The sequence below is a fragment of the Sinohyriopsis cumingii genome, chromosome 14 (assembly GCF_028554795.1).
Source record: "Sinohyriopsis cumingii isolate HCF-2022 chromosome 14, ASM2855479v2, whole genome shotgun sequence".
NCBI classification, from domain to species: domain Eukaryota; kingdom Metazoa; phylum Mollusca; class Bivalvia; order Unionida; family Unionidae; genus Sinohyriopsis; species Sinohyriopsis cumingii.
In genome coordinates, this window is record NC_142974.1 from 93,640,910 (window position 1) to 93,663,397 (window position 22,488).

Genomic DNA, 22,488 nt, shown 5'->3' on the forward strand with positions numbered 1-22,488 from the left:
TGTAAGGGTTATGCCATGATATCCAAGTGATAATATCTTCATAGTTGTAAAGGTTATGCCATGATATCCAAGTGATAATATCATCATAGTTGTAAAGGTTATGCCATGATATCCAAGTGATAATACCATCATAGTTGTAAGGGTTATGCCATGATATCCAAGTGATAATACCATCATAGTTGTAAGGGGTATGCCATGATATCCAAGTGATAATACCATCATAGTTGTAAGGGTTATGCCATGATATCCAAGTGATAATATCATCATAGTTGTAAAGGTTATGCCATGATATCCAAGTGATAATATCATCATAGTTGTAAAGGTTATGCCATGATATCCAAGTGATAATATCATCAAAGTTGTAAGGGTTATGCCATGATATCCAAGTGATAATATCATCATAGTTGTAAGGGGTATGCCATGATATCTAAGTGATAATATCATTATAGTTGTAAGGGTTATGCCATGATATCCAAGTGATAATATCATCATAGTTGTAAGGGGTATACCATGATATCCAAGTGATAATATCATCATAGTTGTAAGGGGTATGCCATGATATCCAAGTGATAATATCATTATAGTTGTAAGGGTTATGCCATGATATCCAAGTGATAATATCATTATAGTTGTAAGGGTTATGCCATGATATCCAAGTGATAATATCATCATAGTTGTAAGGGTTATGCCATGATATCCTAGGAGTTGCTGTCATGGCAGTCTCACCAGCTTAAGCATCAGTATTAACAATGTTAACATCTTGAATTATTTTATGAAAGTATTGTATCTTAAACATCAGCTGCTGCAGGGATCTGAAATTTAAAGCTCTGTTACAATAGACATAAAGTTTATGCTATGAGTTCCAGTCTTCTTATTATCTCTCCTGCTTAATAAAATGTATGGTGTGAACAATCTTGAAGTTTGTGTTGAAGATTTTAAAGTTATCTATCCCCCACATTTATTGCTACATTCAAGCAAACTTTTACTATAATATTACCACAGGGACAAAGTTTATGTGCTGATATGCTAGGAGTTACTTTCTTGTCTGCCTCACCTACTAAGGCAGAAAATGTGTTTCACTGTTGAAGGCAATGTTTAAGTTCTGTGTTAAAATTTTGAATCACCTGTTTAAGATCAGTTGCCATGGTCAAGTAACCACCAGGATATTATTATGAGATGCTTCCTGGTAATGTACCTAGTAGATGATATTCTGCCCATTTTACATGGATGATGGGCAATCTGGCAGATTCTCCTATATGCGACCACCACAAATGGCCATTTTTAACAAGATAAACTGAAGCAAAATCAACTTATAAATTACAAATATTGATGCTAACAGAAATCCTGATTTGCATTCTTTTTTTGTATGTATTTTGGTAAAGGTATCTTGAGCTTCAATGAATTTATTTCAACTTCCAAACATCATATAAATCCTATGGTAAATCTGCCAGCATACTACAAATATGGCAACTGGTGACATCATTTGGAAACTATGTATAGGTTGAAAATTTAAACATGATATCAAATGAGTTCTTGCATTGCTTGTATTGCCTACTTGAAGTGAAAAGCATTTTGCATCATAATTAATACTGTCATTTTTTTTTAAAACCTTATGACAAACAGATAAATTGGTTATACATGTACTTGCATGCATACAGATTCATGTAAAATGCTTGGTTCCAAGGAATATTTGTTACTGTTATCTATTTTTGAGTTATGTGCTTTAGCGTTGATTCAATATACTTTGTGCACTCAATAATGAAATGTTTTCTTCAGGATGTGTCATTCCACAAAAAAACACATTCCAAAAACATTCCACAAAAAAAGATACAATAAGTCAAAAAACTGTCGCAAGAACAAAATATCCTGAATTAGATAAGGATAGGAAACGGTTCATGAAATATATCCTGCAAAATATGATGTGATGAAATGTTAGGTACCAGTTAGTCACAAACATTTTATATCACTGAAAACTTTATTTACAATGAATACATTCTGCATTACTTGTGTTTGTAGTAGATGAAACAAAAGGTTGTGCAAGTATATCAGAGTTCACAATACATGTACATGGATATGCTTAATTATGCATAATTAATACACCCAATTTTGACCTGATGCATACTACACCCAATTTTGACCTGATGCATACTACACCCAATTTTGACCTGATGCATAATACACCCAATTTTGACCTGATGCATAATACACCCAATTTTGACCTGATGCATAATTAATACACCCAATTTTGACCTGATGCATAATTAATACACCCAATTTTGACCTGACGCATAATACACCCAATTTTGACCTGATGCATAATGCACCCAATTTTGACCTTATGCATTTCAAGATGGAGAATTAGTGACTTTAAATTAAATTAAAAATTGTGGGATTTAACAGTTAAAGGAAGAAAAAAGAATGTTCATTCAAGTTGACTTAAAATAACCAATGCATATTCCACATGGCATTAAAAGTGACAATCATTCTTTGACTTGCCATCAGACTGTTTCAAGAATGGTGTCAAAATGCAAAATCTTAATGTATAACAAAGACTAGAAGACCAGTCTAAGATATTGCTAGTATGTCAGTTGATTGAAACCAAATGTAAATGACAGACAGCTGGTTCATAATTACCAGATAATTTTACCAAAACATTTCTGTCTTTTTGGGACCTTTCACATGTGGAAAATATGGGCCTTGCCTTTAAGCTGATTTGAAAACAGAATTATGTCTTACGTTAACTTCAAAAGCAAATTTAAAGGTGGAAGTAAAGTTACTGAAATCATTGGTGTGGAATAATGTCAGCAGTTTCACACTAAAAGTGGTAGGTAGTAAAAGACTGATTACCAGTACCTTTGTCTTTTTACAGTATTGTTGACTTTCTACAAAATGTATGTTCTGCACAACAGGATTTGATCTAACTCAAAAGAGAGAATCCTGGCATGAATCATTTTTAAATCTGCACAAACAATTTAGATCCAACATCAGTTATAGCTAACACTGCTAAATTATAGCTGTCATTGCTAAATACAGCAAAATATTTAAATGATTTCTCAAAAATCCCTAAAGATAATTTGACCAAATTTGACTTAAGGCAGCTTACCATGATGGTCTTTCATATTTGTTCAATGATACTGATCTGCAATCAAATATGGCAACTGTTGATAACACAGAAAAATATTCAACTAATTCTCAAAAAGAACTCCACAAAATCTGACCAAAGTTGACAGAAGACATCATGGCACAGATGCTGTTAAATTTTACAAAGGATGCAACTACCTTGATGAGTGATATCAATCCCAGATGAGTGATATCAGGCCCACTTGAGCATGTTTTTTGTGAACAGGTACATGCAACGTATGAAAAGATTACTTATTGCAGAATTCTGAATCATTTATCTAAGTCTATGTGATGTCCTTGGCAAGCATGTATGATTCACCAGTAAGCCTTTTTGAGTCGAATTTTAGTACATACAAAATCTGCACAATGATTCATTAACCTAGAAGATCAATGAAATGAAAGTTTGTGGCTCAGAACCAAGATGATCAATGAAATGAAAGTTTGTGGCTCAGAACCAAGATGATCAATGAAATGAAAGTTTGTGGCTTATAACCAAGATGATCAATGAAATGAAAGTATGTGGCTTGGAACCAAGATGATCAATGAAATGAAAATTTGTGGTTCGGAACCAGGATGATCAATGAAATGAAAGTTTGTGGCTCGGAACCAAGATGATCAATGAAATGAAAGTTTGTGGCTTATAACCAAGATGATCAATGAAATGAAAGTATGTGGCTTGGAACCAAGATGATCAATGAAATGAAAATTTGTGGTTCAGAACCAGGATGATCAATGAAATGAAAGTTTGTGGCTCGGAACCAAGATGATCAATGAAATAAACATGTGTGGTTCAGAACAGGGGAAAGTTACCAAAGTGATCAGATAAGATAAGATTACCAAAGTCTTCAGTTCTGCTTTTAGAAAATCATGTCATCTCATACTATGTTATGTTAAAGTCAATTTAAAGAATTTTACTAAAAGTAACAAAATTGAAACATTTCATTCTACATGTTAAACAAATTATGGTATGTGTGTGGCTAGGCTTTAAAGATTTGTTGTTCATTATTAAAAACTGTTATTTATATCACCAGTCCATATCCCAAGTAAGACTGTGGTATGGCCCAGCTCACCTCTTACATTGTCTGTCATCAAGTCATACACACTTCTCAGAACCCCTGGACCAATTCCAGCCACACATGGTACGCCAATTACATTGTCTGTCATCAAGTCATAGACACTTCTCAAAACCCCTGGACCAATTCCAGCATCTTACATTTTCTGTCATCAAGTCATACACACTTCTCAAAACCCCTGGACCAATTCCAGCCACACATGGTATGCCTCTTACATTGTCTGTCATCAAGTCATACACACTTCTCAAAACCCCTGGACCAATTCCAACTATACATGGTATGCCTCTTACATTGTCTGTCATCAAAGTCATACAGATTTGTTCTATTAAACTTCTCAAAACCGCGGGACCAATTCCAGCCACACATGGTACAGAGTGTATTTGCATGAAAGTCTTTTAAATTTTGTACCAGTGAACCCAATCCACCATAAAATATGGTCAACATTACTGAAAAGTATGAAAACCTTTAAATTGCCATTTTTATTTGTACAAAAACACTTGACACAAACTAACATCATCATTATATAGAGGTTTTTTTCTTGAAGTTTGTATAAACGATGAGATTCTGCCACCAGATATGGCCACTGTTACTAAAAATAGAAATACTTGAAACTACTACTCGAAAAGCTGATCATCAGAATCAGGTCACAACATCCTGGCATTAAGAGCTTTCAGGTTCATGTAAATGATGCTGACCTGCTATCAAGTATAGGTTCTGTTACAATTTTATTTATATAAAAAGCATTAGACATCTTCTCAAAATCAAAATTCAAAACAATTTGTTAGAAAGCATCCTTACATGAAGTTCTTCAGATCTGTACAGATCATGCTGAATTACCTTAAAGTAAAAGATAAATTCTCCATTGTTACTAAAAGTGACAAACCTTCAAATGACTTGCTAAAATTCAACCATCAGAATTTAACCAAATTTGACAGGAGATAGCCATGTCTAAACAGCTCTTTTGATGATATGATTGCAGTATGCCATTAAATATAACCAATTTTGCTAGAAATGCATTTAAATTACTTGTCTGAGAGAGAAACTGCTTATAAGAATGTTAGAGGACTTGTCAGAAAGTATGAAGGGCTTTAAAGTGTATGCACATGATGCAAATTTACCATCGAATATGGATGCTATTTTAAAATTAGAAAATCCTCTAACAACATCATCTAAAACAATCTGAATCTGATTCAGGTGGATCGCTTAGGGACCATCCATAAATGATGTCATGCACCTGGGGGGGAGGGGGGTCATACATTTGTGACGATGTGTGACGAGGGGAAGGGATTTGTTTAAAAAATGTGTGACGAGGGGGGGAGGGGTCAAACATTGGCCAAAATTGCGTGACGTCATTTATGGATGGCCCCTTAGTTCCTAGCTTGAAAACTTTTCAAACTACTTTTAAAAAATATGTCAATCTGGCATCAAATACAGCTACAATTACTAGCAATGAAAACACATTTTAAAAATAAATCTCTGTAAAATTTGCTAATAGAATTTGACTAATATTGATAGAAAGTGTTCTGGTATAACATCCTATCAGTTTGGACAAGTAATACATAGATGAATATACAAATGGTAATGAAACATTGAAAATTAAAACTATTCTTTTCATAACTCATCATCATTGGAAGAAATGTTTCCAGAAACAACCTACTAACCTCGATTTCTTGGCCTGCTTTTCTTGCATTTTGCCATTAGGCACGTATCAGCAGTTGAGCAATATCTAGCCCACTTGGGACTCTTGTCTGGTGTGTGTTGCGGTGACAAATGGAATCAAATATGCAATAATATTAATTTATTATGCCAACATTGTTAATGCTAACAATTTGAAACGTGCTGGTCTTGTATTTGAACTGTCACATGACATTTTGTTCTCCCCTCACCATGAACTTTTCTTCCAATGATGATGTGTTATGAAAAGCATAGTTTCAATGTTTCATCACTATCTGATTTTAGCTAGGCCCCTATGAGCACGGCATTTGGATATAAACTTTTAAACAAGTTTTATGTGATATTGAACTTAAAATTTTCTTCCATCGCTTTAAAATTACTTTCTAGAGATATATTTTTAAAACTTACTAACGCGCCGGGCCCGTGTGAGAGCGGGCCTGATTGGGCCAGATAAGGTCCAATCGGCCTAAGGCCAGCCCTGGGCCCGGGTTAAAGTTCACAGGACTTCAGCGATGACAACGACCGGGAAACTAAACAACAGCATGATGCATCCGCAGGAAGTGCGTACAAGAAACTCGAGAGACGAAACGTGGTCGACAGAGGTAAAACAACCCACTGTCAATCACCAAGAGCAGAAATCCCCAGGGACTACGGTACACAGAGATTGACGCCAAAATTGTTTCCCTTTGGCTTAAAAAATATCCCTGGATTGCAAATCTTTAAAAGTACAAATTTGATCTTTTCGACGAATCCTCTAAAAATAAAAATAAATTCAACACGACCTTGGGAAATGAGTAAGATCGCTAAATTATTGAAGGGTAACTCACTCCCACGGGTTGGTTTATATTTTTCGGGCAAAAAATTAAGTATGCTGTGTACACTAGATTCCAAATTTGCATGTAATAAGTCGATTTTAACTCGATAGATTATTATAATTAAAATATGTGACAAACACTTATTTGGCCCTTAGCGACAGTCCGCCGTATAAAAAAGGGGGTGGGGTGGTGGTGGCAGGATTTGAAGAAAGAAAAGGGTACAACTTGAATTTTAAGTTATGGTTTTCTTGCAGCTTTGCACCTTCCGAAAATGTCCTTTCTAACTTGGCCCTCGCGGTCAATGTGCCAGCAAGAAGTAAGAATTCAGTTTTACGCCGTGCGTCCGTTTTTAACCAGTCGCAAGAGGCCTAATATCGAAAAGCGCCTTAAATTCTAACTATGTCAGGGCTGTCAGATCGCGTTGATTACATTCTGGGTTTTTCTCTTGGGTCATAGCTAAAAGTTTTATCATGGTATTCTAACCTGGTTTCCACGGCATTGGTACGATGGCCGATAGCGGCAGCCAGAATACAACATCAAACATCGTACATTGGCCAGTTTATGCAAACCGACAATACATGTACCATTGTCCTTATGGGAGGGTTACAATTAAATTTATGTTGGAAATAACAAAGTTCGGGTTCATTTGATTCTCTTATTCTAAATTCCCTTGATAAGCTTTAGGTATTCTAACTTGAAAACGTATCAATCTCGTTATGATGTATGTGTCACAAACTCGTTATAAAGCATGTCACAAACTCGATCAAAAGTGTGTACTCAAACATAATTTTGAATATAATCTTTTGAAGAGATAAACACGTTACGACGAGTATTTAAAAAGTTCTGAATATTAGTGCGCTGTACAACAAAGGTCTTACGGTCAGAGTATACTTTCAAAGTACTCCCCATACACCTCTACACACTTTCTGTGTCTGATTATCCAGATATTTAATGCCATTTGATATTAACGTTTTAGTATGTTGTTCACAGACTTAAAATCTTTGCTCCCTACCGCATAATGGGATTCAAATCGCATGAATACTAAATATATATTTATTGACACAAATTGAAAAGTGAAGACTGAGAGCGTCGATTCACATTGGTACAATTTAATTTGTAAAGCATTTGTAAGCACATTCAGTATTAATGGATTCATTCCTCAGACCTCAAGCACTGTCGGGTGAGAGTTAGTTTTGGAAAATCTACTACCCACCTTAATCATTGATACACTACTGTTCGCTGCATTTATCTTAAAACTTAACGATGATTAAGCAACAAATTTGATTACCTACCGTTTATATATATATATATATATATATATATATATATATATATATATATATATATATATATATATATATATATATATATATATTGTAACTTCTTGTACATGATTTTATGTAATTTTGTAATTTTTATTCATGGCTTAAAATGGTATGAATGATCTTAAGTTAGATTTTCCCTACGTGAATAGGGTCTGTTTTAGGAAATCAGGAGCGTAAAATTACGCAGAATCTATAAATAGATGCTTACTTAGGTCTTGGCTGTTACAATAGTAGAATTATTAGTAGGCATGTTGCGAGATTCTGCCTTTTCCGAATCGACAGATCGATTAGGACTTTTCTAGAAGAATTAAGTTAATTCTTATTGGATGAGTTAGATAGCATGAATAGGTATTTGAAAACATCAGAATGAGTTGTCTGATCTGTCGCGTGGGGTATGTTGCGAAATATAGTCGTACTAGGATGTGTATTTCCTGTGTTCCTGTTGAAACAACAAGTCTGCAGATGTGTTTTATGATGTACTTAGATATTATTTGAGGGGACAAATATTTGTTTGGACTGTTCAGTGAAAATACCTAAGTGCTCATTGTTTGGACTATAACGAAGAACTTATATAAATGGGGGGGGGGGGGGTTAAAGACCAATGAAAAGGTAGCAAGTCCCGAACAGTTTTTTAAAATATATGCTAAAAGAGTAGATATTTAAATTCTTTTGACTGTTGTCCTGGTCATTAAAGTACGATATTTTTTTTTTTGTTATACATGATGGACTCATTTACATTTATCCCTTGTTTCACACCCTGCTTTGTGTTTATACGGAAAACAACCGGAGTCAGATTATTGTTTTTTGTTGCTTATAGTTTGATTCTTACTTTCTAAATATTTGTACATTAAGGCAGTTTGATGTTTTAGTCAATGTTTGATATACCAAAGTTCCGGTACTCATGCTACTCAGCGATTGCTGCCCGAAGTAGTGGTAGCTATTGGTTGATATATTTTCTGCATTGTGTTTGCTAATAATTGTAGATTTACTGTGAAGAAGAACCAGCCAGTTGCAGTAACATGTGTCCGATTTCTTTGATGTCTACTCTGTATTATGGCAAATTAAATAGATTTAAACTAATGTGTGTAGTAATGGAACATTTTGATTTGTAACCTAAATTTAATTTTAGAAATATTATATTGTTGATTTCTCCTCAGAATTTGTAGAAAATTTAGAGAAATGTTTAATATTACTATAGTTTGAATAATAAAAAAAAGGAATCTCCGAAAGTTGACTTAATGCTCAGTCTACCAGACTAGGCAGTGGGTTGCGTGTTCGAATCCTGATCAACACTGACCGGCTGCCTTCATGGTTTTCACGGCCAGGCAATAGCCTTCCATTCCTCGCCAATAAATAGTCTTTCATATGCTTATTTGCCCTTAATCACCAATTAATCAGTCTTACCAATAATTGAAAGATCAAAATGTACATGGAATCCATTTACCTTCCAAAATGTGCATTCTTATCTATCAGTCTAACGGTCAAACGGAGCACCTACGTCTGTCATTTGTATGACGACCGGATATTTAAGGGCAGATATCACCATCATAATGTACACTGCAGTAACGTGGAGATGGGAGTCATGGTATGAACAAGTCATCGTGCTCTCTCTCTCTCTCTCTCTCTCTCATACACACATATACACATAGAAACAAATGTTACCATTTCATGTTACTTATATTGTTGCTCATTCCACCATCAGTCATTTTTTGTATATTTCGTAATTTATTTAAATGCAATTTCAAAAATGTTAGAACTATTTATTATTAATCTAACCATGCCTTCCGCTTCTTCATCGTCGTTATCGGCGTATTCTTCACACACACACACACACACACACACACACAGATAGATAGATAGATAGATAGATAGATACCGTTAAGGAATTTGGTACATGAAAGACTTCTTGTGTTTGTCAAATAGGCATAACTTTTAAATTATTCTATTTTCTTCCTCTATTATACCGACAGTATCAATAACATCAAAAACATTCCTCAGAGAGAATTGACAACGTAATTTATTTGTTTTTCTATTAAACAAATCAATTTTTTATTTTAAGAGAGCCCAATCATTTGCAGTAATAGAGAAAGTATTTTTTATACTTTAAAGTGGATAAGTTGCTTAATTTTGGGGGGAATTTAGTTTTTGAGTCACTTGGCCGTATGGATCTTATGCTATGACTGTGCAGCATTGCACATCGTCTGTCCTTGAAAAAGTGTTTGTTACCAATTTGTAGTCCATAATTGTGCTCCAGTTTTGCTCAGACCTGGAATACGGGATTGTATCATCATGATTTCGGAACAGTTCGATAATGAGTGTGATCTATACATATGAATGTGGTGATACTGCGTCAGAATGTCTGAGCGTGATGTTGACAGTTCATGTATCCTTTATTTCCAATGACATCAAGATAACTGTCCCTGTCAACTGAATGGTTCTTAAATGCGCAAACACTTACAAGACAATTTCCGTATCGAACAACAACAACAAACAAACAAAGATGCCTGAATTTCCGATCAAACTAATGCTTATGTTGAATCAACCGAATTGAGAACAAAACATATGACACAAAATTACAGCGAACAAAAGCAAAACGTTCAAAATAGATTTAGGTTTCATAGACGTGGACTGGATACAACTTATTGCATTTTATTTAAGCCAACGTTAATTTTATCCTACTGTAGTATAACATTTCTTGAGTGCTCTCTTTGAGCTTCTCTGGTGTAACTGCTAGCGATAAAGGAAAGCTGCAGTGGGATTACACTTTTGCCGATAAAGGACATCAACCAGATTACTAAGTGAACCAAATATTGAGCCAACACCGGTTAGATTACTTCCTGAACACCAGTTTCTTGAATGTTAACATCCGACAAAAGCTGATACCCATGCGCACCTGGGTTTACTGCGCAAGCTAGGTAACACGAGTTGCTCAAGTGTAAATTCATGATGGCCAATGTGGAAGAATTCAACTCATAATCTTCTGATAGTGAATTATCGATGACTGCCACTTGACCATGCTTTCTTTTTTCCAGTTCCTATTTATAGCGGTGGTGACGGTGCAGCTCGTTGTTGCAGAAACTGCACTGCCCCATGGAAGCACACATTCGCCAGCAACTGCTAGCCAGCATCCTACTGTCTACGAACTACTTTCTCAGTTACAGCAAAAACTAGACTCTATGCAGAATGGAATAGTAGACTTGACGAGACAGGTCATGCTACAACAACTTTATGTCGAGGAGAAAATACGTTCCGATGGATCTTCAGGCTTGAAACAGATTCGACACCACATCGACGGAACCAAGCCATTTTACGGTGCGTCGCATGTGGAAAGTAGCATCGCTGCTATACATGAGCATGCAAGTAATATCAGAACTGTCGGCATGGGAGAACTAAATATGGTAATGAACGGGGTTGATTTCAGGACGAGACACAACGACTATCTGCTGAGCATGCCCTCGCAACATACAAAGGAATACAACAAACTCGATGATATCCAGTTCCCTAGTGTGCCTCCAGAGGTCTTGTCCAAACATACTCTTGAAGAGCAAATAACTGAGATGAGAGAGTGGTTTAAAGCTTGGAGAGATCAGAACCACCAAAAGAGAGACTACAGAAAGTATTTTAAGCCCGTGCTTTGTTACATGGAAGGAGGTTGGACTACCAATACCCAAACCTTGGACGAGCCCTTCAACAGCGACCGACATCATATCGATGCTTCAAGCTGGTTTGATCTTCAAGACAAAGTACGCTTTACATCATATTCGGGAGGAAAAAGCAACCTGGAGAATTATGCCTATCTTCCAACTACCATTATGAACGTCGTTAATGGAACTCCAGAGTACGCTCAATGGAACTATAGAATTGTGTGTCATCCTCTGAATCATGATGTGCCACTTAATGCATTTATACCCCAGGACGATTTGAAGGTTAGATTGTCTAGCACACATAACTTAACTGAATACATCAATTCAAGGGCATGCAGGTTCTCTTTAAAAAGTATTATATTTGGAAATGCACACAGATCACCAGAGAAAAACAAGGCCTACAGATGGGGTCGTTTGGACGAACTGATGTATCAAATACCTGGGAAGGACAATTACGGAGCAAATATCACTGATGATCCGTTCGGTCTAACTGCCTATCATATAAGGTCACCTATGAACAACCTGACAAAACTAAATACCGGCTATTATCATCGATGGTTCAGAGTCAATCAGAAAGATGCCATGGGTCAGACAGTCATCCACAGAGGATTCGCAGACGAGAATCTCTTTGTAGCTGCAACTACTCAACCCAATATCGCACCGATGAAGGTAAGGAGCTGCCATAAAGAGACAGATAGTCATCACCACCAGCATGTTATTTGCAATGATTACATTCATAGATATACCTATGCTATTCCATTGGAAATCATTTATTTGACACCACTTTACGAATGGAACCCTTTCGATCTCCCCTACCACGGTGATTCTAGAAGTCATGAGGCAAAGATTGTCACGATGAACGGACGAAACGGAGATCTGTCCCCAGAGAAGGCTTTGAACGGGACACACAGCAAGTTCTTTTACAAAACTCCGAATGCGTTCTTCAGTGGGAGTGAGGTGGAAAAGGACAAGGCTGACACAGCGAGGGGTGTAGTCGGAGTCTTAGACAAACATGGTGTTGTGAGACAGGTTGTAGCCTCGGGTACTAGGATCTTCCTCCCTAACATAGATGGTGTTGGCGTGCTTCGAACACGTTATCCAATTATGCCAGTTCATGGTGAGGGGTCAGGAGTCTGGAGAGAAGTTGCTGCCATGAAGGAGATGCTGATGAATATGGGGACCTTTGCACCGCTTTTCGAGAGTCAACCAACATCTATAGCGGATATCAAAGCTCTACTTGCCATGAAGGTGTACCACTTCATTGTGCCACCCACGACACGTGATCCACCTGGTCTTCATAGCCACGACATTACGCTCCATGGTGATGATATCGAAGACTTGAAGGCTGGTCATGAAGTGAAGGGAATTTTCACTTCCGTTGCAAATGGTCATCAGCATTCCATTGACATTAGTTACCAAAATGGGCACTACATCATCAGTTCTTGTGACGGACTTCCGCGATGCTGGGACGATCACGGAACAACTCTTCTGGAAGACATGAATAATTAGCGTTCAATCGGCGTACATTTGATTAGCTAACAAGTGCATTACATTTTCATACCATAATAAAGGTATGGACAAAATCATTTTCCTTATTTATCCAGTGATGAAGCTTTCTTTCTTTCTAATGTGTACATACCATCAGCGAGTAATATATTTTAATGTACAAGTGCTGAAACAAAATATTATTCCACTTTGAACAGAAATAACAAAAACCTTTTTCTTCACATGAATGGGGCATGCGTTTCACCATACACACATACTCAAATCTCTCTCTCTCTCTCTCTCTCTCTCTCTCTCTCTATATATATATATATATATATATATATATATATATATATATATATATATATATATATATATATATATATATATATATATATATATATATATATATATTACCTGGCAAGGACCCATCAGTAAATCATCATCTTCGTCATACAAAATAGGGTTGGCTTAGAATCGCACCCTTGTTATCTACTACTGCCGTTTTTACTTGAAATCGCTAGCGATTTATATTTAAATTTCACTCAAAATTAGTATGCCTAACATTGGCATAAAATTTCAATCGCTGGGATTTACAGGTCACAGGTATAACTGTTAGATGCCTATACGCTATTAATAACTCGCTAGCATTTACAACAAATCGATAATTTACAAAGCCAATTGCCGAGATATTTTTATATTCACAGAAAATTTATATGAAATCAATATAGATTTACTGTAATAACCAATCTAAAATCCAAATTGCTAAAATCAATACAATCAGACTTTTTATATCCTAATACAAATGTATTCATTCCATCAGAGCAGTATATTTTATCACCAAAATTACAGACCAGATTTTATAATAACATCAGTCTCAATTTTATGACAATTTGATCTTATTGTCATCATCTCAACATAACTGGAAAATCGGTCTAGCGCAGCTTTATAATCCTATCACCTTGCCGACTACGTTTCTTTTGATTCCCTTAGCTCCTTCCTTAACTTTATTATCAGCTGGTTTTAGACAGTACATTTTACTACGCAATCCGATAAACTCTAAGATAGGAACCAAAATTGTCTCATCCTTACATTTTCCTATTACTTTTTTATTATCATCACAATGATTTTAGCTTGTACATTAGCGAGTCAGTGTCAGTATATAACAGCTCTGCATCAGACGACTTCTTTTAAACAAAATCTTAATGAAATTAGTGCATTAACCACTTTACATACCGACATAACCTGCCTCATTCAACTTCAAGTTTGTCTTTATTCGTTGAATGGCAACTAGATTTTCATTAAATGTTTTTATACTGATAAAATCGTCACATGCTTCAAGTTTGTTTCGACGTTCTGGTGTATTCTATGGTCTTGCCAAAGACACTGTTGTTCATAAGCTTGAAAAAGTATTTTTTAATTCTGTTTTGGCAGCTGCTCGTCGTGTTGTGTTTGAGTCTATATGACGCTTCATCTACGGTGATTTATTAAATTTTAGCACACGATGATCTTTTCTTAATTTTAGCCAATGATCAACTGCTTGCTTAAGAATGTTATAATGACAAACATATACCCGTTTGTCAAGCAGGTTAGGAACTAATTTTGTAACAACAGGTGTCCCACTAGTGCCAGCACTAGACGAATAAGTTCTCTGTTCAGATAATAAACTGTAATTGATCAGCATTGATTCTAGACAAAAGACTTATCATGAAGTTTAACAGGATAGTCATGATCAACTTCAGCAAAATAACTAACATCATCCGGTGTTACGATTTTATCAGTTTCTTTGAAAAACTTTTTCACTGATCCACCTAAACCGACCATATAGCATAGACTCCGACATAGAAATACCATATAAATTATTTGGATCTAGATAGGTTATAAAACTTGATGGTGCTGTCATATCGTAGTCGGTTAGATATGTATTATTAGCCTTTGCATATTTTTTGCTATGACACTCTGATTCCACGTTCTATAAAATTGAACATATCTGGGTCTGTTAATATTTCTAGTTTAATTTTACAGTGCTTGAGTAATGCATCCCAACTTAGTCTGGGTGCCGAATAGTACCAAGCTGGGTCGAGTCCGTAGTTATCAGCGCGGACATCTCTGAAATTTCATATATATCAGCGAGCAAACGAATGTCTGTGATAAGATATAAAACATGATAATCTTTTTACAGCCAAACAAGTCCCATATCGATCGAGCATAATCATAGTCATCACCACTAACACCCTCGAGATTTAATTTAGAATAAACCTATCTTTGTTAGGATGACACATTTCATCAAATCTACTCCAATCATCAAGATACTCGTAGGGAAAGATACCTTTTCGTGTCAGCAAGCTTTCCTTACCACCAAAATATTCAGTCAAATTATCAAATCTACCGCACCCTCTGACTAGCACGTCCAGTGATGCTGCCATAAACTGCAGACTTGCTAAGTGTTACTGACATGTTCTTTTCCGTGTTATTTGGGATGCTCTTTATTTTATTGTTGTTATTAATTTTTCGGCGGTTTATTATATCTTTATTACCGAATGATTCAACGATGATATAAGAATCATATCCTCTGAAATTGTGAAAGACAACATGAACGAAATATAGTGCGATATATTTTAAATTACATTTATCATGTGCTGGACCGCGATACTTTCCAGTAATATGACAATGATCTTGAGGCAAAAGCTCCCACTAACAAATATGGCATATTTCTGCTATATTAAATCAGCTTCCTTTCCAGACCCAGATGCAGTGTACTCATCTTTTTTCTCCCATATCTCCTGAAATATATTATCTGACAGCTATATTAAATCTGTCCTTGTTAGAATTCGACTAGATTTTGATGTAATATAAGGATAGGAAAATTCCTCACGCTGCTTAGCGGCAAGCTGCACTGAACTATTATTTACAAGCCCTTGTGCGTGGCAAGTTGGGATTTAATTGTTGGCTGAAGCAGATGATATACGTTTGTGGCAGAGAAATTTACTAGCAAACGCTTATTATCAAATTGCCAACTGTTGTTGAAACCAGCAAGTGCAGTTGCGGTGGTGGGCTGATTTCTTTCTGTTGAGAATAGACTTTACTATATCGGCGAGTTTCAACAATCTACTGTTTATATTTCTTCTATTGAGTGTGTTGTGAAATTTGTCAGTTAGAGAAACGAAAAATACTATAATATATTATGGACAATTTATACCAGATGCCGATGATCATCAATAATCTTGATAGAGATCAAAAGATTTTCTTTTGTCACCCGAGATATAATCTTTTTGCTGATAACGAGCTTGGCGTTTTGATAAACAAAAAAGCAAAAGAATGTAATTGGAATCTTAACGCCGGCTGGTTATAAGATGAAACGGAAAGGCGTTAATGATAGCGGGATGTTTTTACATGATTTTGTCTTGACCTCGTTAAGGTGCGTTGATATACCAAACGAAATGAGAGTTTACCATATCAACGGCAGTGTTACTGATAATAACATCGCTAATTTATCATTGCAAGATAACATCTACACGCTTTGCCTTGCATTTTTGCTATAATTTAATCGTCGACTAAAGTAGTATTAGGAACTCTTTGTGTTTCTTCTGGTAGTGAGTCACGTTTAAGAAACATACTTTTTGTACTGCCACAGGCAGCACAAAAACTTTTCAGAGATTATTCGGTTATTTTTTTTTATTTTTAATGGTGGGGCTCTCTGAGCCCGCGTTTGTATTTTCCGTTTTAATTCAGCATTTCAGATAATACGCAGCCAATTTCATATTTGCTTGTTAGATAAAATTGCAATGTTCTCGTTTTCCAAGCTTGGTTTAGGTGTAAATTGTAATATAATTTTCATAAAATCACCCGATCCGCTAGCGGACTGGGTCATTTGTTTGATAAATATAACACAATAATATCCAGAATCTGCAGTTCCAACTGGCTGAAGTTGATTAGACAAATAATTGATATTTTTTATACTTTTGGGAAGATAGCACGTACCTTTTGATAATATCAGTCATTAGCAGCCCAAACAAATAAAAATATTTTTTTTCATAAAGCACTACCCAATGTGTGCCAGATCCGTTGTTAAAATTTTGGATATTTATAACACAACTTCTCCCTCCAGGCTGAAGTGATAATATCTTTAAAAAATACTCCCTGAAATACTTTAATATATTTCAGTTTATCTAAGATCCCAAAGTTGCTCAACTGTGACGCTTTTAGCGTCTGGTATCAGGTAGCATTAATCATCTCCCACGCCCAATTCCCAACAGGCTGACAAGTAGATTTCCCGCTATTCCTGCTAGCAATGGCCCAATGAATCCAGATTGGATCGCTTTCCAGTTCGTCTTTTTTATAGTATTTTTTTACGTTTCGCTGCTGTTTTACGTTTCTGAACGCTTCGTTTTTCGGGCATTTTTGTTTATAATCGCTTGACAATATTAAAATGCTTTGCATTTTACACTAACTGTTTTATTATGTCACCGGAAACGGCAATTTTGGTCGTCCCGGATATCAACCCCGAGACTTAAGCTATCCATAATGTGCCTAATGCTGGCAGTAATTTGGGAAGTACCGTTTTCGCAATAATTGTCAGTGCGGGTCTCATAAACCCTCCACGGATCGCTTGCGATCCGAAATCGCAGTAACTTGCGCTGCTGATAAATTTAAGATAAGATGTTTCTGCAGCTCTATTTTATTGATGTGTTAACATCATTTTTACCGGCAGAAAGCAAGCACTCGGGGTTCCGAAATCTATCGTCAGCGAAACAGACTGTCGATTAATAATAGATTGTGTTATTTTTTAACTTGTCCTGCAGATAAATTCACTTCATGTGTAATGTATTTTATTTTTTTCTTCTCTTGTTTGATAAAATTTGTACTGAGGTGATACCGCCGCTTGTTGGGGGATCAATACCTTCCGCCTGCTTGTCTGATAAGATTGCAAAGTGCAAAGCACCTGGTAATCATTCTTGATTAGAATATGAATACATTTCAACCGCTTGTTTGATAAAGTTATACTGCCCACATTTAGAATTAGACCGTCAGGATGCCCTTGGTAGAATATATCGTTAAGAATCTTTCAGATACAACGAGTGCATAAGCATAATAATCAAAAGCTGGAGCCTGTCCAAGTGACCACGTAACTTTAATGTCAGAATTTGACCCGAAAGCTCGTTTGCTATGCTTACTGACATCAAGTGAAATATCGGATAAAGTGTTATAAACTCATCGATTGAAATTTGAGATCCACTGTCAGCATCCTGATGCTTTTGCGTTGCTTCCATCAGGTACGTATAAGCAAGAGACACGTCTCTGTTAGTTAATTCTGCAAAATTACATTCGATCGCTCGTTCTCGATACGGCTTAGAATTTATTCTGACAAATGTTCGTATGACATCAGGACTATCAAACACAGAATTGTTTTGAAGCTGAATTCTACGTCTATTGTGTCGTTTAAACATAATAAATATATGCCTTGGTAACTGTTCGCTTGGTGTTGTTGTTATCCGCCAAGTGTTATTGATTGAATTTGGAATTGAGGTTTGATAAACTTCGTTCTGCATAAGGGTATTTTTTGTAAATGCTGTTAACATCGTATCAAGTTCCATAATGTATCGATCGATGGAACTACACGTGGCATCCACAACGCCAGTCGTGAAATTATAAATTGAGCATCAGTGACACCTGCAGAATGCATCAGACAATCCTTTTGATCAGCCAGGTCAAGTATAAGTGTATGTTTTATCCCATGAAATACCTTATTGTTGCCTCTGCTACATCCTAATATTGTGCTAAGTGGCAGCATCATAGTTATTTAATTTGAACTGTCTGTGAACGCTCTTCTTTTAACATAACCTTCGTTGTAAGATTGAGATCTAATCAATGGAACGATAGATTGAGCTTTTGTTAGCATCGCAGCTGTATCAGCAATAGCATTACAAATTGCTATCAGCGCCTTTCTAACGTTAGCTATTGCAATAGCTGCTGCTGCATCTGTCACGTATTGAGCGTGAAGCGGACCTAAAATTATACGAGTCCCTTCGTCGTTAGCACCAGCAAGTGGTTCCGTAGCAACTCAGTAAATAAACTATTGCAGCTGTTCCAAGTTCATTATCTTTAAACCACATCATATTTGTTGCAACAGATCTAGAGCAATAGTCGCCGAATGAAACTACGCTAAGAATAGTACATGCCATGGGTAATTGCATATAAATATCTTCTACAGTTTAATTGGCGAGCTGATATCTGGCACTTCTGAGCACACTTTAACCGTTATTCACGAGTGTTATTTGTGTATCTGCGTTAATAGCAATCGTTGTCATTATACTACCTCGTACTTCATATTCCTGTTTTGTTAGGATTGCTTGAATTTTCATCGAGATATTCAACATATGCAAATTATGTTGTTGAGTCATCTGTTGATATTTCCTCGGTCACGTCAAGGTAATTTTTCTATCTTATTGTTAGACACAAATTAGAACGCAGCTATATCGGGTCGAAAGCTAGCACTCCGAGGTCGTGTTTTAGTTACTAATTTTCTAATACTTTCTTCGCCTGGAAGATATAATAGCTTTTTGTCTTTTTTCTTAACGCCGCAATGGTTTTTGATGTCGGTGATATTTCAGAAATTGCTTGTTTTATATCTCTGTCGCTTGGCAGACCATTTTATGGTCCGTCCTTGATTTTTTTCAACCATCTTCTGTCCAACAGCTGAACCTGCAGCAGATGAGGCTGATTTGGCAAAAAGCTTTTGATGCTTCTAACGTGATAGGCGCTATATTCTTGCAATTAGAGGTACATTTTTAATTATTTTAGATAATATATTTCCAAAGAAACCTCCTACGATATTTATGTGATAAAGTTTCGTTGTTTCATTTTGTTATATAAAACTCTTAATAAAATTGACTGTGGTCAGCATAGTTGAACTGAGCATAGCTCACCGTGATTAGCAAAATGTGGTGAGCAGAGCTCACTGACCTCAAGTGCAGATAATATGTTACAATTTCGTTATTGAGATTTAGCTGCCGTCCTGATTAATCAGTTAGTGCCATCGTGATAGAAGATATTTGATTTTCAACACTAACATGATAGTAGATTATCGGTCTTCGATTTAGTTGCATTACCAATCCAGGTGGTACATCAGGAGAAAAAACTGTAGATAGTTTGACCTTTACTACAACGTGCTATGTACGACCCTTTGGCAATAGAGCAGTTTATTAAAATCGAATTTACTTCTGTTCTATCAACGGGTGACTCGCCATCGTATGAAATTGAAGCACTTTGCAATTCAGAACCGATGCTATTGGCGGCTCTGAAAACAACAATAAAAACGTTTTTCAAAGTGATTCTGGCACGTAGTCTGTTATAGCTTGAAAGGAACTCAACATTATCTGATGCAGAATCAACTTTAGTTGCAATCAGTAACTTTATTGCTTTTTAGATCTGTAGCTGTATAAGCGCCACGAGGTATCTTAGCAGAAATTCATGCCAGGGCAACTGGCTGGATTGATTGAAATGTAAAATCGTCATTCAAGTTAGTTCTGATATTTACCATAGCATGCAAACAGTAGCTGATACTTTTCCTATTTCGTATTGCATCATGGACGTTTGCGTCCCTGGGTTATGTTCGATTGGTGGATTATAAATAGCAGAGAAGTTTGTACTGTCTGCCATAGTCCGTGATGAATCAAGCATAATGTAGTTGATAACATTCTTGTTTTATCTGATAAATAAAACTGTACTACACGCAGTTTGTGCTTTGCAGTTAGCGAATTAAATCACTATGTAAAATATAATATTCTTCGATGTTAGATAACCGTTTGACCGCAAATTTTCTAAAATTTCAACAATTTCATTATCGATTTATGCGCTAGTATTTCCGGCGTCCTTTGACGCTATTAATAGCATCGACCGGTCAACCATTTCAGTGGTCGAGTTAAAGACCTTTAGACCATATGCTACTTTCTTTTTTACGCTTTTGTCATCAGTTCTTTTAGCACAGTTGCCTAATAAAGCTACTTTGTAATTAAAATATTTTCTTTTTCTTTTTATGTTATCAAGTATTCTATCAAAAAAATCAGCAATGATACCTTCTTGGTGCATATTAAAATAATTTTGGTGCGTCATCGAAATTAATAGAGTCTTTGAGCTCATCAAATGCCACTTCATTATTTTTTCTCACAATTCTTACTTGTTCAATGTAATTATCTATCTTATTATGACCCATCTTTTACATCATCAACTGTCATTTTATTCTTGACAAAAAAATTCTACTCGAAATATCTTAACTTGGCAATATCTGATATTTAGCTTCCCTTTGTTAAATTATTAATCGTTTCATGCATCATGGCCATATATTCTTCTTTACCCTTAACCTGCTCTTCAATTTTTGTATATACTACATTTGTCGTGCAGCTGGATCTTGTATTCGCTCAATAATTTGCTCTGCAACCTTTATTTTTTGTTGCTCCTCTTCAAGACTATCTCTTAGCCCTTTCCCTGCTAACTTTTTAAGATCTTCTTGTGATACCGCAGAAAAATATGACTGTTTGCCAAGTACTGCTTCGGTTACTGGTGGAAAAGGTCTAGCAGTTTCTTCTGCAGTTTGCTCAACCTTCCCCTTGACAGAGGCTTTTCGCAGCAAATTTCTTTTGAACCTTTAATCGTTTTGTGTCCATGTTTTGTTTTAGATTTTGACCGCAATACTCATTTTCAGATGTTTACCGTTATATTGATTTTTTTCCGAAAACTTATCCATTCTACATCTGAACATAAGATTTCGATCTCTTGCTAGCTTATCAAATAAAAACAAACTGTCTGCCATCACCAGGATTATTATGACCAAGTTCGGCAAATTTGTATATTAATACGCCCCCGCACTGTTGTCGTGCTATGTTTTGTACGTCAATCTTGTCTAGTCTAGCGAATATTATGAAACAACCTGTATTTCGCCTGATCCTCGGTATAAAATCATTGAGCTAGGTAGACTGCATTACATTTGCTATTGCGCGATAGTGAAAAATAAGAATTTATCTTATTCATCTCTGCATTGCTGAGGGAAATGTCAATAAAGACAATTAGTTTATGCTCGTCAGAATCTAGCTCAGAAGTAGGAATTAAATTTTCGGGTTGTTTTATGATAAATATATTATCGCCTACGCCAAGTTCATTTTCGGCTTTTCACTGTATTCACTGAGCAGGACGTATTTATCCTGCTGTGGATGGATCATGTAGATATAAACTCGATCATAGTTGAAGAAGTTAAGTAAAAAAGATTAGTTTTACCCGATCCACTTCGTCATACTATCAAATAAATACAGTCCGGTAGGTCGCGGTTATGCTGATGTTTGAAAAAAGCGCTCCGTGT

At 36.0% G+C, this 22,488-nt stretch overlaps 1 protein-coding gene across 1 annotated transcript; it reads left to right on the forward strand.

The window, feature by feature from the left end:
* Positions 1–9,517: 9,517 nt before the first annotated feature.
* LOC149784414 (uncharacterized) lies at positions 9,518–13,203 on the forward strand. The gene is made up of 2 exons (XM_089933269.1): positions 9,518–9,592; positions 11,040–13,203. Exons 1-2 carry the CDS (start codon positions 9,581–9,583, stop codon positions 13,158–13,160), a joined length of 2,133 nt encoding a protein of 710 aa, XP_089789395.1. The 5' UTR covers positions 9,518–9,580; the 3' UTR covers positions 13,161–13,203.
* The last annotated feature ends 9,285 nt before the right edge of the window (positions 13,204–22,488 follow it).